The sequence below is a fragment of the Littorina saxatilis genome, linkage group LG6 (genome assembly GCF_037325665.1).
Source record: "Littorina saxatilis isolate snail1 linkage group LG6, US_GU_Lsax_2.0, whole genome shotgun sequence".
NCBI lineage: Eukaryota > Metazoa > Mollusca > Gastropoda > Littorinimorpha > Littorinidae > Littorina > Littorina saxatilis.
In genome coordinates, this window is record NC_090250.1 from 52,845,224 (window position 1) to 52,864,063 (window position 18,840).

The following is an 18,840-nucleotide window of genomic DNA, read 5'->3' on the forward strand; positions in this document are numbered from 1 at the left end:
CATCACGACAACATCAACAACAATAACGAAACATGAACATCATGACAACATCAACAACAATAACGAAACATGAACATCACGACAACATCAACAACAATAACGAAACATGAATATCACGACAACATCAATAACAATAACGAAACATGAACATCACGACAACATCAACAACAATAACGAAACATGAACATCACGACAACATCAACAACAATAACGAAACATGAACATCACGACAACATCAACAACAATAACGCAACATGAACATCACGACAACATCAACAACAATAACGAAACATGAACATCACGACATCAACAAAAACATTAACGCAACATGAAAACCACGACAACAACAGCGACAACAACAACATAAACGCAAAATGAATACCAAAAAACCCATCGAGAACAACAGCGAGAACAACACCAACATTAACGCAACATGAACAACACGACGATATTAACGCAGCAGCAACAACCAACCACAGAAGCACGACAACTGTAGAAAACAAACTGGTTCAAATTCAATGTCACCCATCCTCACTAACACAGCGAGAGAACAGCGCAAGGGAAGTAATCGCTTCTCAAATACTGCACTGTTTGCCTCCCTTCTCCGACAAGGATACGTTTTGCTTGAAGGAATTGCAAATTTGGGACCAAACAGAAAACAACCGGTTCCTTTTTGTTTCCGAGGATTTCACGATCAGATTACAAACTTGATCACACTGCAATTGCAGCGAAATGGTTAAATGTATTATTGGTTCTTAGCTGTTCTTGATCCAACGGTATTCGCAACGAACGGCTCAACGGATTTTTGGCTGCTCTATTTTTCCGTTTAATCTGTTCTTAAGTTATGCTGTATTTTCGCTTTTCCCCCCTGATCCCACTGTATTCCCCCTGATCCCACTGTATTCCCCCCTGATCCCACTGTATTTCCCCCTGATCCCACTGTATTCCCCCCTGATCCCACTGTATTCCCCCTGATCCCACTGTATTCCCCCCTGATCCCACTGTATTCCCCCCTGATCCCACTGTATTCCCCCTGATCCCACTGTATTCCCCCTGATCCCACTGTATTCCCCCCTGATCCCACTGTATTCCCCCTGATCCCACTGTATTCCCCCCTGATCCCACTGTATTCCCCCCTGATCCCACTGTATTCCCCCCTGATCCCACTGTATTCCCCCCTGATCCCACTGTATTCCCCCTGATCCCACTGTATTCCCCCCTGATCCCACTGTATTTCCCCCTGATCCCACCCTGATCGCACTGTATTTCCCCCTGATCGCACTGTATTTCCCCCTGATCCCACTGTATTCCCCCCTGATCCCACTGTATTCCCCCCTGATCCCACTGTATTCCCCCTGATCCCACTGTATTCCCCCCTGATCCCACTGTATTTCCCCCTGATCCCACCCTGATCCCACTGTATTTCCCCTGATCCCACTGTATTCCCCCCTGATCCCACTGTATTCCCCCCTGATCCCACTGTATTCCCCCTGATCCCACTGTATTCCCCCTGATCCCACTGTATTCCCCCCTGATCCCACTGTATTTCCCCCTGATCCCACTGTATTCCCCCTGATCCCACTGTATTCCCCCTGATCCCACTGTATTCCCCCCTGATCCCACTGTATTCCCCCCTGATCCCACTGTATTCCCCCTGATCCCACTGTATTCCCCCTGATCCCACTGTATTCCCCCATGATCCCACTGTATTCCCCCCTGATCCCACTGTATTCCCCCCTGATCCCACTGTATTCCCCCCTGATCCCACTGTATTCCCCCCTGATCCCACTGTATTCCCCCCTGATCCCACTGTATTTCCCCCTGATCCCACCCTGATCCCACTGTATTTCCCCCTGATCCCACTGTATTCCCCCCTGATCCCACTGTATTCCCCCCTGATCCCACTGTATTCCCCCCTGATCCCTCTGTATTCCCCCCTGATCCCACTGTATTCCCCCCTGATCCCACTGTATTCCCCCCTGATCCCACTGTATTCCCCCCTGATCCCACTGTATTTCCCCCTGATCCCACTGTATTCCCCCCTGATCCCACTGTATTCCCCAAGAGCGGCGTATGGCTGCCTAACTTGCGGGGAAAAAACGCCAAATACGTTAATTCTTTTTGTTTAAACACTCGTGGGAGTTTCAGCCCATGAACGCAGAAGGAGAAGATCATCGAAAAAACCCATAACCTACCATTCTTGTGGGGTTTTTTTTTCCTCTTTTTATATTTAGTCAAGTTTTGACTAAATATTTTAACATCGAGGGGGAATCGAAACGAGGGTCGTGGTGTATGTGTGTGTGTGTGTGTGTGTGTCTGTCTGTGTGTGTGTGTAGAGCGATTCAGACTAAACTACTGGACCGATCTTTATGAAATTTGACATGAGAGTTCCTGGGTATGAAATCCCCGAACGTTTTTTTCATTTTTTGGATAAATGTCTTTGATGACGTCATATCCGGCTTTTCGTGAAAGTTGAGGCGGCACTGTCACGCCCTCATTTTTCAACCAAATTGGTTCAAATTTTGGTCAAGTAATCTTCGACGAAGCCCGGACTTCGGTATTGCATTTCAGCTTGGTGGCTTAAAAATTAATTAATGACTTTGGTCATTAAAAATCGGAAAATTGTAAAAAAAAATAAACATTTATAAAACGCTCCAAATTTACGTTTATCTTATTTTCCATCATTTGCTGATTCCAAAAACATATAAATATGTTATATTCGGATTAAAAACAAGCTCTGAAAATTAAATATCTAAAAATTATTATCAAAATTAAATTGTCCAAATCAATTTAAAAACACTTTCATCTTATTCCTTGTCGGTTCCTGATTCCAAAAACATATAGATATGATATGTTTGGATTAAAAACACGCTCAGAAAGTTAAAACAAAGAGAGGTACAGAAAAGCGTGCTATCCTTCTTAGCGCAACTACTACCCCGCTCTTCTTGTCAATTTCACTGCCTTTGCCATGAGCGGTGGCCTGACGATGCAACGAGTAAAATGGCATTGCGTTGTTTCATTCTGTGAGTTCGACAGCTACTTGACTAAATATTGTATTTTCGCCTTACGCGACCTGTTTATATTTAGTCAAGTTTTGACTAAATATTTTAACATCGAGGGGGAATCGAGAATAGGGTCGTGGTGTATGTGTGTGTGTGTGTGTGTGTGTGTGTATGTGTGTGTGTATGTGTGTGTGTGTGTGTGTGTGCGTGCGTGTAGAGCGATTCAGACCAAACTACTGGACCGATCTTTATGAAATTTGACATGAAAGTTCCTGGGTATGATATCCCCATACTTATTTTTCATTTTTTTGATAAATGTCTTTGATGACGTCATATCCGGCTTTTCGTGAAAGTTGAGGCGGCACTGTCACGCCCTCATTTTTCAACCAAATTGGTTCAAATTTTGGTCAAGTAATCGTCGACGAAGCCCGGGGTTCGGTATTGCATTTCAGCTTGGTGGCTTAAAAATTAATTAATGACTTTCGTCATTAAAAATCGGAAAATTGTAAAAAAAAATAAACATTTATAAAACGCTCCAAATTTACGTTTATCTTATTCTCCATCATTTGCTGATTCCAAAAACATATAAATATGTTATATTCGGATTAAAAACAAGCTCTGAAAATTAAATATCTAAAAATTATTATCAAAATTAAATTGTCCAAATCAATTTAAAAACACTTTCATCTTATTCCTTGTCGGTTCCTGATTCCAAAAACATATAGATATGATATGTTTGGATTAAAAACACGCTCAGAAAGTTAAAACAAAGAGAGGTACAGAAAAGCGTGCTATCCTTCTTAGCGCAACTACTACCCCGCTCTTCTTGTCAATTTCACTGCCTTTGCCATGAGCGGTGGACTGACGATGCTACGAGTATACGGTCTTGCTGAAAAATGGCAGCTACTTGACTAAATATTGTATTTTCGCCTTACGCGACTTGTTTTTCTTCTCACGTATACTTTCGAGGCACCAGTGTAGCAATGTTTGTATCTGTGCATTTATTCATAAAAAGAAACACTCACAGTCTTTAGCTAAGGCCTACGTCCGGTCAGGAATAAAGGCTGGTTCTTGTGTATATTGCCAATTTATTTTGGTTGTATAGTATTGTTGTATTTGTCCGCTCAATTTGTATACATATATTAACTGTCTGATTTGTTACCTTTTTTTGTTAAAATTATATCTTTGTTTCAAAGCCCTCTGGGCCCAAAACAATAAAATACTTGACTTGACTTGACTTGACTTGTATAACTGTGTGTGCACATCTTAGTTACAGTGCCTTAGAGGACGATGAACACATGACCTAGTAAAGGCTGGTTCTTGTGTATAACTGTATGCGCACATCTTAGTTACAGTGCCTTAGAGGACGATGAACACATGACCTAGCAAAGGCTGGTTCTTGTGTACAACTGTGTGCGCACATCTTAGTTATAGTGCCTTAGAGGACGATGAACACACGAGCTAGTAAAGGCTGGTTCTTGTGTATAACTGTGTGCGCACATCTTAGTTATAGTGCCTTAGAGGACGATGAACACACGACCTAGCAAAGGCTGGTTCTTGTGTACAACTGTGTGCGCACATCTTAGTTATAGTGCCTTAGAGGACGATGAACACACGACCTAGTAAAGGCTGGTTCTTGTGTATAACTGTGTGCGCACATCTTAGTTATAGTGCCTTAGAGGACGATGAACACACGAGCTAGTAAAGGCTGGTTCTTGTGTATAACTGTGTGCGCACATCTTAGTTATAGTGCCTTAGAGGACGATGAACACACGAGCTAGTAAAGGCTGGTTCTTGTTATATTTAGTCAAGTTTTGACTAAATATTTTAACATCGAGGGGGAATCGAAACGAGGGTCGTGGTGTATGTGCGTGTGTGTGTGTGTGTGTGTGTGTGTGTGTGTGTGTGTGTGTGTGTGTGTGTGTGTGTGTGTGTGTGTGTAGAGCGATTCAGACTAAACTACTGGACCGATCTTTATGAAATTTGACATGAGAGTTCCTGGGTATGAAATCCCCGAACGTTTTTTTCATTTTTTGGATAAATGTCTTTGATGACGTCATATCCGGCTTTTCGTGAAAGTTGAGGCGGCACTGTCACGCCCTCATTTTTCAACCAAATTGGTTGAAATTTTGGTCAAGTAATCTTCGACGAAGCCCGGACTTCGGTATTGCATTTCAGCTTGGTGGCTTAAAAATTAATTAATGACTTTGGTCATTAAAAATCGGAAAATTGTAAAAAAAAAAAAACATTTATAAAACGCTCCAAATTTACGTTTATCTTATTCTCCATCATTTGCTGATTCCAAAAACATATAAATATGTTATATTCGGATTAAAAACAAGCTCTGAAAATTAAATATCTAAAAATTATTATCAAAATTAAATTGTCCAAATCAATTTAAAAACACTTTCATCTTATTCCTTGTCGGTTCCTGATTCCAAAAACATATAGATATGATATGTTTGGATTAAAAACACGCTCAGAAAGTTAAAACAAAGAGAGGTACAGAAAAGCGTGCTATCCTTCTTAGCGCAACTACTACCCCGCTCTTCTTGTCAATTTCACTGCCTTTGCCATGAGCGGTGGACTGACGATGCTACGAGTATACGGTCTTGCTGAAAAATGGCAGCTACTTGACTAAATATTGTATTTTCGCCTTACGCGACTTGTGTATAACTGTGTACTTACAACTTAGTTATACATGTAGTGCCTTAGAGGACGATGAACACACCAGCTAGTAAAGGCTGGTTCTTGTGTATACTCATCCTGAACTCAGGTCAAAATGAGTTCGGCTCATTCTCTCCCTGACAGGATGCCTTGAGATTCCTTGTCTGGCAAGGAAACCGATTTTTTTTAACATATTTAGAGCTTTTTGTAATGTATTATTGATATAAGCAGATTCGCGATCGTCGATAATGAGTTTTCATGGTGTTTTGTAATTTTTAGATTACAAAGGAATTGATATGTAAGACAGTTTCAAGCGAGCTATTTTTCGCGTGCAAACAACTCTAAATATGGCAAAAGTGTCACGTGATAATCAACCGTTTGGTTTCGGCGCTAACTGGAGCAGACGATTTTTTCTGTAACCAGTTGACAGTGATGAAACCATATATTACGGTTTCCTTCCGGCAGCAGTCCCAAAATTTCGACTTGTTTTGACCTTAGAACGATGTCTTTATCATAACTGTGAAGAACAGAACGGAGATCACTGTCGAAGTCGGCCAATCTGCAATCATTTTCGTCTCGCGAACACTGATCTCAAATTTAGATCAGTGCTCGCGAAAACCATATGGGAGATAACTCTGTATTTTTGTTTTGATAGATTCGCGTAGGACTGTAGCGTCCAGTCAGGGAGAGAATGAGCCGAACTCATTTTGACCTGAGTTCAGGATGGTGTATAACTGTGTACGCAGATCTTAGTTATAGTGCCTTAGAGGACGATGAACACACGAGCGTGCGGCGATCACCTCATTAAATTGTTCATAACAGCTAGTTACTCAAATCTAAAAGGAAATAAACTGCCAACGGTCCAAAATTCAGAATAAAAAAACCCAAGAAAGATATGTTGTTGGAACGTTTAATTATTGACCAAAAAAACCCGGTTACGTTCACAGATATATCGACCCAGCGCGGTCTTTGAAGTTACGTGATGTTTGTGTGTGTAATGAAAAGACCGCTGGGTCGATATATCTATGAACGTAACGTTTTCTTTAGTCAATAATTAAACGTTCCAAATACATACCTTCTTTTTTTTACTTTTTGTTGTTGTTACTAGTAACTCATTTATTGTCCGCGATGATGTATAACACGAAGCGAAGAGAGACTACCGCGTAAGCTGAGCTAGACTGATTGTTAATACCCAATGGCGCGAGGAACGTTTGGTGTAAATTGTACCTTTACACAAACACATGAGGGTTTGTTGTTTGGGAGAAGTGGGCCAGTTTGACTCTTTGACACCAAGTGCCCGTTACAACGGGTCACGTGTAGGATTAAGATCACTGTGTGTTCTTGTGTGACACCGACACGACTCGGTGTTAGCACGCTAGTGGTTTCCTCCTTTGTCGTCAATTATTCGAGTGACTGAAGTCATGTCTTTCTCTCAGACTTGCACGCCTGTTTTCCTAAAGATGACAGGTCTTAAGTCACGCAAGTGGTTTCCCCCTTTGTAGTCTATTCTTCGCGTGACTAACGATCTCTCTCTCTCTCTCTCTCTCTCTCTCTCTCTCTCTCTCTCTCTCTCTCTCTCTCTCTCTCTCTTTCTCTCTCTCTCTCTCTCTCTCTCTCTCTCCCTCTCTACCTCTTCCGATCCCTCCCTCTCTCTCTCTCTCCCGATCCCTCACTCTCTCTCTCTCTCTCTCTCTCTCTCTCTCTCTCTCTCTCTCTCTCTCTCTCTCTCTCTCTCTCTCTCTCTCTCTCTCTCTCTCTCTCTCTCTCTCTCTCTCTGTACGCCTGGTTTCTGAAAATGTCAGAGCCAGTGTCTCCAAGATACGTGTTTCACTTGAGTGATTTTCTTTCCCCTTTTTGTTCCCCGGGACAAGGTAAAGAAGAATATCAGCACGGCCCAGCAAACACTGCACGTTGGATCATCTCAACTCTCTCAGAGAGGTAAAGGTTATTGAGCCAGAACAACAGAACACGAATGTGGGTCAGTCAGTTATAGGTTGAGAGCAGTGCGCACGTGTAAGGCGTCACAGATGACATTTGAAACAAGTGCTGATTTGCAGGTAGACAATACTCCCCCATTCCCAACTTATCCCGCCAAATAAAATAATGAGTCTGACAGGGTTATGCTGAAGCTATTCAGATGACAACACTCACATAAAAACAGTAAGGTTATCACACTTAAATTGGATCTGGGATAGGTAATCCGTGAAGTTCAACAGCGTCCCTGTAGTATCTCGGTCATGCTGGCCATTAAATGTATTGCAAAATCCTCAAAAGCACACTACCAACACACACTACCAACACACACTACCAACACACACTTCCAACACACACTACCAACACACACTTCCAACACACACTACCAACACACACTACCAACACACACTTCCAACACACACTACCAACACACACTACCAACACACACTACCAACACACACTTCCAACACACACTACCAACACACACTACCAACACACACTACCAACACACACTACCAACACACACTACCAACACACACTACCAACACACACTACCAACACACACTACCAACACACACTGCCAACACACACTTCAAACTTCCAGCCTAAACAGCCCGTAAACATCACCGATTCTTAGGACAGAAGGACTGACTGACTTACTCACGGATCTTAAATACATTTCGACCCATCTGCACAACAAGCAGACACGCAGTTGATTTTGGGTATGAGTCCAAGCAGAGGGAAGGTCTTTGTTCGATGTAAAAGACTTACCATGTCTTTCATGAGCTAGGCAGGGTGTCATTTTTCGACCCAAAAGATGCTTGCACAAGAAATAGAGAAGGCTAACAATGCGTATGAGGGCATAGGCTCAGCGTGGTATGAGGGCATAGGCTCAGCGTGGTATGAGGGCATAGGCTCAGCGTGGTATGAGGGCATAGGCTCAGCGTGGTATGAGGGCATAGGCTCAGCGTGGTATGAGGGCATAGGCTCAGCGTGGTATCGCAGGAGTTCAAGACACACTACGCAGCATGCAAAGCTAGATCAGAGAGAGAGAGACACACACACACAACATTAGATCATAGAGACAGACAGACAGACAGACAGACAGACAGACAGACAGACAGACAGACAGACACACACACACACACACACAACGCTAGATCAGAGAGACAGAGACACACACACACAACGTTAGATCATAGAGACAGACCGACAGACAGACAGACAGACAGACAGACAGACAGACAGACAGACACACACACACACACACACACACACACACACACACACATGCCACACACAACGCTAGATCAGAGAGACAGAGACACACACACACACACAACGTTAGATCATAGAGACAGACAGACAGACAGACAGACAGACACACACACACACACACACACACACACACATACACACACAACGCTAGATCAGAGAGACAGAGACACACACACACACAACGTTAGATCATAGAGACAGACAGACAGACACACACACACACACACACACACACACACACACACACACACACACACATACACACACAACGCTAGATCAGAGAGACAGAGACACACAGGTATAGAGGTCAAGACAAACTACGCAGCAACGCTATACCAGAGAAAGAGAGAGACACACACACACAAACACACACAGAACGCTAGACCAGAGAAAGAGAGAGAGAGAGACACACACAAACACACACAGAACGCTAGCCCAGATAAAGAGAGAGAGAGACACACACACAAACACACACAGAACGCTAGACCAGAGAAAGAGAGAGAGAGACACACACACAAACACACAGAACGCTAGCCCAGAGAAAGAGAGAGAGAGACACACACACACGCACACAGAACGCTAGCCCAGAGAGAGAGACAGAGACACTGTGACAGGCAGACTAACTACGCAGTAAAGCTAGACCATAGGGAAACAGACACACACTTCGCTAAATAAGAGCAGAGCTATGTCCCAAGGGAGAGAATCTGAAGAGCTAATTCCCAAGGGAGAGAATCAAACAGCTGAGAGACAGAGGGAAGTGAACCCCAGACACACAGGTGGAGAGGCCAGGCCTAAGGGAAGACATGCAAGACAGATAAACTAGATCACAGAGAAGATCCTTCGTTCAAAAGGAGCACAGCTATGTTGAAGCCTCGTCTGAGAGAGAGGGAGAGAAAGAGAGAGAGAGAGAGAGAGAGAGAGAGAGAGAGAGAGAGAGAGAGAGAGAGAGAGAGAGAGAGAGAGAGAGAGAGAGAGAGAGAGAGAGAGAGAGAGAGAGAGAGAGAGAGAGACTCTTCGCCCAAAGAAGCACAACTATGCCAGAAGAGACTCGAAAGGGGAGTCAGCTTCAAGAAAAAAATAAAAGGTTAGAATCAGGTGACGAACAGGTAAAAACGAACAGGTAAAAAGAAGAAGTAAGAGAGGCAGACGAGAGCAGAACCTGCAGGTCGTGGTGAAAGCCCCCAAAGCCCCAGGGAAGCGGTGGTGACATCAATACACGCTGAGCGCGACGTACGTGCTCGGAGCGCAGCCAGCGTTTGCTCGACACACACCCCCAGCCCCGCGTCTCAAGCATCGCTTGGACCCCCACAACAATCTAACGATCTGTGGATGTGGAGACAGCCTCCACCCCTCGCCACAGGGACACAATCCACTCCCGGCCTGTTTGCGAGACGACATGGGCCGAATCTTCTCTCCTGGTAGAATTGACACAAAAACTGTCGGCCGGTATTTGGGGAAATGCGGCACGGCAAAGTTCGGCAGGGTCGGGCAACGGCGTGGATGATGTTTTGGGGATTGAGAGAGACGTTTGCTTGCTTGCTTGCTTGCTTTTTTTGTTGCTTGCAAGGAGGATCGTAGCACAAGATTTGAGGGATCTGACCGGCCAGCGACCGATCTCCCTAGGGATCGAAACAACGCGATAAAGGTAACCTGGATAAAATGTGTGTAATAGCACAGTTTGAGGCAGACACTGTTGGCCTGCATGACACGCGCTATATGCATGCACGTAGAATGGTAGGCTCTGAGACGCACATATGAATCAAATACGGTGAGAACACGCAGAGAGAGAGAGAGAGAGAGAGAGAGAGAGAGAGAGAGAGAGAGAGAGAGAGAGAGAGAGAGAGAGAGAGACGGAAGAGAGACGGAAGAGAGAGAGAGAGAGAGAGAGAGACAGACAGACAGAGACAGAGAGACAGAGAGAGACAGAGACAGAGAATGAGAGAGAGAGAGAGATAAAGAGAGAGAGAGAGAGATAGAGAGAGAGAGAGAGAGAGAGAGAGAGAGAGAGAGAGAGAGAGAGAGAGAGAGAGAGAGAGAGATAGATAGATAGAGAGACCGACCGACTGACAGACAGACCAAACGATAGACAAACAGACAGACAGTAATATTGTAGCTTGCATGTAAGACAACATGGCGTAATTAATTCACGAATCCTTGTAAGGGCCTGTCATCAATCATCATCACCGCTCACATCTCAACCGGAGTCAATATATTCGTATCCTCAAGGCATTATAACTAATATCATAGGTACATGATCGTATCTAATTATAATGTGTTTCTGCTAAAATATAGACTGCATTTCTTCATCTGAGCAAGGTCTAATTCCGTGTCACGCCGGCTCACAAATAGAAACCAAAAGCATCCGCTCTCAAACGTCTTTGCCAGAGGCGTTCATATTCAAATACCATCTTGTGGCACGTACATGTTCAAGGCAAAGTACTTCTCATGTCATTGACACGGTGCACCATCACATATTGTTCAGGCTTTAAAAGAGCATCCTCCGATTTAACATACACCAACAATCAACAGGCTGCATAGATGTTTGGTAAACAGAGTGGAAGGTGTTTTGTTTTTTTATCGAAAAAGCTTGTCAGATTGACATAGTTGTCACTGACGCAATAAACTCATCGGAAATCTGTATCTCCACAAGGTACTGTCAGGTTTGTTGAGTTTAGATATGTGTCAGACGTGCGCTGTGGCGTGGTGGTAAGACGTCGGCCTCTTAATCGGAAGGTCGAGGGTTCGAATCCCGGCCGCGGCTGCCTGGTGGGTTAAGTGTGGAGATTTTTCCGATCTCCCAGGTCAACTTATGTGCAGACCTGCTTAGTGGCTTATCCCCCTTCGTGTGTACACGCAAGCACAAGACCAAGTGCGCACGGAAAAGATCCTGTAATCCATGGTGGGTTATAGAAACACGAAAATGCCCAGCATGCTTCCTCTGAAAGCGGCGTATGGCTGCCTAAATAGCGGGGTAAAAACGATCATACACGTAAAATTCCACTCGTGCAAAAACACGAGTGTACGTGGGAGTTTCAGCCCATGAAGGAAGAAGAAGGTATGTGTCCAAGTGGAGTGAGAATGCTATCACGTGTAAAAGCCTGGACACATGTATGGCGGTCAACATGGTTGTTATCATGGGAAGGGTTGCATCTTTAAAAAGTAACCTTGACCTCTTGTCAGAAGGTCAGCGTCGCGCCTGAAGGAAGAGTAAGTATAGAAAATCACGTCATGTCTGTCATATTTATAAGCAATCCACAGGGACGCCAATAATAGCTATTAACTGTTCATTAAACACACTAAATAAATGATTACGAAAAAAAAAAAAAAAATTCCAGAATCGTTGGCAGCAAGGAACACACTCGGTCTCCTGCCCCGCCCCCCTCACCACACCCTCCCCACCACCCTCCCCCACACCCCCTTTTTCACGGTTGCCCCAACATTGTACGCATTTACAGAAACGGTTATTACCAGGACAAGGGACTTGAACTGAGCCGAAGATTCCTTGGAATTAAAAATAGTAAGCAAGGCTGACTTTGCTTCCGTAAGCACTCATGCGGCGACAAAACGCCCAGACAATAATAGTCACAGATTATCCCCACATGGTCGTTTCCGCATTAGTAACTCTTCTCCTTCCATGCTGAAAAGCAACAACCAAACAAGAGGCGAAGCCATCAAGGCTCACGTAAGAAATCGACAAACAGTAACACACACACACACACACACACACACACACACACACACACACACACACACACACACACACACACACACACACACACACACACACACACACACACACACACACACACACACACACACACACACACAGAAAGAGCATAGGTGAAACTGTGCAAGAAAGCGAGACACTAGATCTAGATCTGTCTGTCTGCATGTAGCCTACTTACAGGGACACGACTGCCAACTAGTCTCGGCCCGCTCAAAATAATAATGACCGAGATTTTCAGTACTTCCTTCGCGTGACGTCTAACCCTCTTACGTCATAATGTGACGTCAATGTAATGTGACGTCTTCAAATGTTAGAGTTTCTACCACAGACATACACACGCACGCACGCACGCACGTACATACGCACGCACGCACAGACAGACAAAGTTACGATCGCATAGGCTACACTTACGTGAGCCAAAAACCTTGAACGACCGGTAGGGAAAGATTTACGCCAAGCAGAGTCAATTAATCCCTAGTATTCATGGGAAACAAAGCCTGGGTATCCTCCCAAAGGCTTGTGTAAGCTGGGGACGACTCGCCCATGAAACATTAACTATCCGTCCTGTAATGAAAGTGTGGAAGAATTTGAAGCAGATGCTTAATATAGAGTTGATATGTGTGTGACGGACATGCATTATGTGTACACTGCATTTTACATGTGAACATCAGGGTGCGAAAGTACTTGTGGTGAGCGACAGTCCATACTGTAGTGGCTTTCCGAAGTATAGTAGGCCTATGCAGTTTATTTTTGAAGCTAATTGCAAATGCATGTTCAGGATGTTGCAGAGCAAAAACCAACAATGGGTTATAAACCTAGTCAACAACCAACCAACCAACCAACCAACCAACCAACCAACCAACCAACCAACCAAACAACCAACCAACCAACCAACCAACCAACCAACCAACCAACCAACCAACCAACCAAACAACCAACCAAACCCACCAAATACCCGCACAGGACTTGGCATAATCAAATTAAACAAGGCAACAAATGCACCAACTCACCAACAAGTCATGCAATCGGCCAAACAGCCTTCCAAATAACAATCCTTCGAACCAGCCAACCGGAAACCCACCCAACCATTCAAAACAGACATACCAACCGCGTACCAGTCAACCCAACCAAGAATATGGAACATTTCTGTGGGTATCTATCAGAATGCAATGTTAATCTTCTTTGTCTTCTCCGCAAAACAAAGTTTAACGTTTTCCGGCAATCAAGACAGAAGACCAACAATAAAGGCAAAGGAGAGAAAGGGTGGAAGCAGCCTGCATGCAACTGAGGTAAAATAACAAACTAACAACAACAACAAAAACAACAACACAAAGATGGAAAGAAAAATAAACGAAAAAAACAAAAACCAAAACAACACAAACAAAAAGAAACAAAACAAGACAGCAACACAAAACAAGAAAGCATCACTGACCGCAGGACTTTGAGAGTGAGTGTCCGAAAGGCGCTCTCGATGAGCTCACCCGCCGCCTGGCGACCTCCACAAGATATCCCATTGACACTCAGCACAACGTCCCCCGCCAGGAGGGCCGAGTTCTCTGCTCGACTCTTGTCCTCGATCTACAACACACAATACAATCATACATTGACACTTGTCATCGATCTACAACACACAATACAATCATACATTGACTCTTGTCCTGGATCTACAACACACAATACAATCATACATTGACACTTGTCATCGATCTACAACACACAATACAATCATACATTGACTCTTGTCCTTGATCTACAACACACAATACAATCATACATTGACTCTTGTCCTCGATCTACAACACACAATACAATCATACATTGACACTTGTCCTTGATCTACAACACACAATACAATCATACATTGACACTTGTCCTTGATCTACAACACACAATACAATCATACATTGACACGTGACCTCGATCTACAACACACAATACAATCATACATTGACACGTGACCTCGATCTACAACACACAATACAATCATACATTGACACGTGACCTCGATCTACAACACACAATACAATCATGCATTGACACGTGACCTCGATCTACAACACACAATACAATCATACATTGACACGTGACCTCGATCTACAACACAATACAATCATGCATTGACACTTGTCCTCGATCTACAACTCACAATACAATCATACATTGACTCTTGTCCTCGATCTACAACACACAATACAATCATACATTGACACGTGACCTCGATCTACAACACAATACAATCATGCATTGACACGTGACCTCGATCTACAACACACAATACAATCATACATTGACACGTGACCTCGATCTACAACACACAATACAATCATACATTGACTCTTGTCCTCGATCTACAACACACAATAAATCATACATTGACTCTTGTTATCGATCTACAACACACAATACAATCATACATTGACTCTTGTCCTTGATCTACAACACACAATACAATCATACATTGACACGTGACCTCGATCTACAACACACAATACAATCATACATTGACACGTGACCTCGATCTACAACACACAATACAATCATACATTGACACTTGTCCTTGATCTACAACACACAATACAATCATACATTGACTCTTGTCCTCGATCTACAACACACAATACAATCATGCATTGACTCTTGTCATCGATCTGCAACATGAAATAGAAAAATAAAATCACATTTAAACAAAAAGAAAACCCAACAGTAAGCAGGTTTGGTCAATTTGTTGACAGCTTAAGGTCACTGCCCTTTCCAGGGTGGTCAATTTGTTGACAGCTTAAGGTCACTGCCTTTTCCAGGGTGGTCAATTTGTTGACAGCTTAAGGTCACTGCCTTTTCCAGGGTGGTAAAAAGGTAGGAATGAATTACAATAATAGAATGACAATTTAGTAAAATTACATTATAAAAATGTACACACAATCACAAAATGAGGATGAAAGTCGCTTGTTCATTTCAATGTTTATTATTCTCCAAGGTGCCAGGAGATTGATTGCGCATAACTGTCACTTACTCTAACGCACATGTCGCATGCATTCAGAGCGTTTACTTCGCTTTGTTTCTCAGATGTGCACAACATCATCATAAGGAAGACAAACAATTTCATGTACAGGAAATACCATATATATAATCTAAAAAGGCTTGAAATTACGGGTGAAGATTCATTGACTTATAAGGATAAAAACACACTGGAATAAATCGTCTTCGTCAGTTACAAAAAGGGAAAGTAATAGCATGAAACAAAGAAGGCAACAAGACAAGAAGATGCTAGACGAGAACCTACAAACATAAACGTTGCGAATGGAAGGAGCTGAACATTATATTAAATAAATTATTTGTTATTGGCCGATGCGTGTGGTTCTCCCCCCCTCCCACACATACACATACAAACACACACACACAAACTGCACACATACAGACACGCGAACAGACAGACAGTCAGACAGACAGACAGACAGACAGACAGACAGACAGAGGATTAAACTTGTTTAAAAAGATTTCCCCACTTAAAACTGAGGTATAATAATAGAGAACTTGATAAATCAAGACTACGATTGTTGTCTAAAACTGAAATGTTTTCATTTGGGCTCTCGAGTTTATTTTAATTATCATAACTGACAAGGACACGACATGTTTTTTCATTGGCAGAAAAATAAAGATTTTTTTATTTAGGATATTGCGTTTATCTTCATTAAAATAACTACCAGACAAACGACCTTGAACTTCCAGTTTTCTTCATTGGAACAATGAAAACGATTATGGAGAATGAGAAACAGCACTTCATACACGATATTGGAATTTAAATTACTGTAACGAATGCATAAGTTACTATGAACTTCGACCCAAATCATGTCCAGTGGTTTTGTGCACTCTTGCTTGCAGTAACATCACATGCAATTAAAAACATTCAGGGTTTCATCTTCACACACAACGTGCCATACCTTTGTCGAATTTTGACTGCAAAGATCGTGCAAACATTGATTACAGACACAGGAGTGACGAAACAACAAGTTTTTGTTAAAAAACAGAAGAAGAGGAAAAGAACGATGATTTGTCGTGTCAGTCCGGAAGCCTCTCTGTTGTTTTGTATCCTATTTGTTGGGGGGGGGGGGAGCAGTACGAGTAATAGCTTCCACAATTACATGGCTTCTCTGTCAGTTACAATACTTCAATGTCTGTGCACCTAGAGAGATTGTCGAACAACAATTTGTATAAAAAATAAAAAAAAAATGGTATAACGAATCATGATTGTTCGTGACAACCTTGAAGCCTTTCTCGTTGTTACATTTAGTCAAGTTATGACTAAATGTTTTAACATAGAGGGGGAATCGAGACGAGGGTTGTGGTGTATGTGTGTGTGTGTGTGTGTGTGTGTGTGTGTGTGTGTATGTGTGTGTGTGTGTGTGTCTGTCTGTCTGTGTGTGTGTGTGTAGAGCGATTCAGACTAAACTACTGGGCCGATCTTTATGAAATTTGACATGAGAGTTCCTGGGTAAGATATCCCCGGACGTTTTTTTCTTTTTTTCGATAAATACCTTTGATGACGTCATATCCGGCTTTTTGTAAAAGTTGAGGCGGCACTGTCACACCCTCACTTTTCAATTAAATTGATTGAAATGTTGGCAAAGCAATCTTCGACAAAGGCCGGGGTTTGGTATTGCATTTCAGCTTGGTGGCTTAAAAACTAATGAGTGAGTTTGGTCATTAAAAATCGGAAACTTGTAATTAAAATTATTTTTTTATTAAACGATCCAAAAACAATTTCATCTTATTCTTCGTCATTTTCTGATTCCAAAAACATATAAATATGTGATATTCGGATTAAAAACAAGCTCTGAAAATTACAAATATAAAAATCATGATCAAAATTAAATTTCCGAAATCGTTTTCAAAACTATTTCATCTTATTCATTGTCGGTTCCTGATTCCAAAAACATATAGATATGATATGTTTGGATTAAAAACACGCTCAAAAAGTTAAAACGAAGAGAGGTACAGTAAAGCGTGCTATGAAGCACAGCGCAACCGCTGCCGCGCCAAACAGGCTCGTCACTTTCACTGCCTTTTGCACTAGCGGCGGACTACGTTCAGTTTCATTTTCATTTTCATTTTTCATTTTCATTACTTTATTGTCCCATCGCTGGGAAATTCGGGTCGCTTCCTCCCAGTGGAAAGCTAGCAGCAACGGAGTCGCGCTACCCAGGTGTCTGCGTGTTTAGGTGTATTCAGCCACCTGCACTTATGGCAGAATGACCATTGTGATGACACGGGGGTGGGACATGGCTTCCGTCTCTGGGTCTGCACATAAAGTTGACCCGTGTCCGTCCCGGCCCGAACCTGCGACCTTCCGATCACAAGTCCAGTGCTCTACCATCTGAGCTACCGGGCCCCCGGTTTCATTCTGTGAGTTTCACAGCTTGACTAAATGTAGTAATTTCGCCTTACGCGACTTGTTTTCTATCATATTGTTTTTAGATAGAGAGTAATAACTTCCAATAAAACATCTCTGGTCTACCAATGACTCAACTCTGCCTGACCAAACACAGTACGCTCGTACTTGTTTCCTGTTTACTTACAGACGCTTTACTCCACGCTTGGGAGGTCACAACCATGTCCACTGATTCTTAAGTGATCTTGACCCCTTTTCAAGAGTCGTGTAATCCCCAAAATAGCACCCTGACTCGGACCGCGAGACTATGTAAGCTTCCTTGCTTTCAAGAAGAACGGTGAGAAAAGCCACCATGGCAGCTGTCACTATTTTCAAGGTGCTTGTCACAGAAAAGTTCCCGTATTCAATAGGGCTTATATCCTAAAACTGGAAATTACTAGGTATGTATGTGTGTAGACATAATCTGTCAGAATGGGGTCACTTTTTTTTTAAAAAGACTCGCAACATACGCCTCTCTGCCAGAGAAGCTAAGCGTACTTGAAGAATTCTATCACCGCGACAAAATATGGGCCACTTAAGTTTCTGTTTCTTTCAATACCACCTCAACTCTGTGTGCTGTTGATACAATACGTCAACTATCCGGTAGAGAACCGCGTGTAAACAACTTTAATAAAGGGCTTACTGGGGTTATAATTCACACTTCCCTCCTCAGTCGGCGCAGTTTGTTCAGGCCAAACCTCAGCTCTATTTTAGATTTGAGCTACCCGCCTTGTAATCTTTGCAGGCGTAGAGATTGAGTCTATACA

General features: G+C 42.9%; 1 protein-coding gene across 1 annotated transcript in view; it reads right to left on the minus strand.

Annotated features, from left to right (window-relative positions):
• The window catches only part of LOC138969521 (protein Shroom3-like), a 276,416-nt gene that overhangs the window by 250,455 nt on the left and 7,121 nt on the right, over nt 1-18,840 (minus strand). Inside the window, exon 2 of the mRNA XM_070342338.1 lies at nt 14,081-14,226. Coding sequence (XP_070198439.1) covers nt 14,081-14,226 — 146 coding nt within the window. The remainder of the gene's footprint in view (nt 1-14,080; nt 14,227-18,840) is intronic.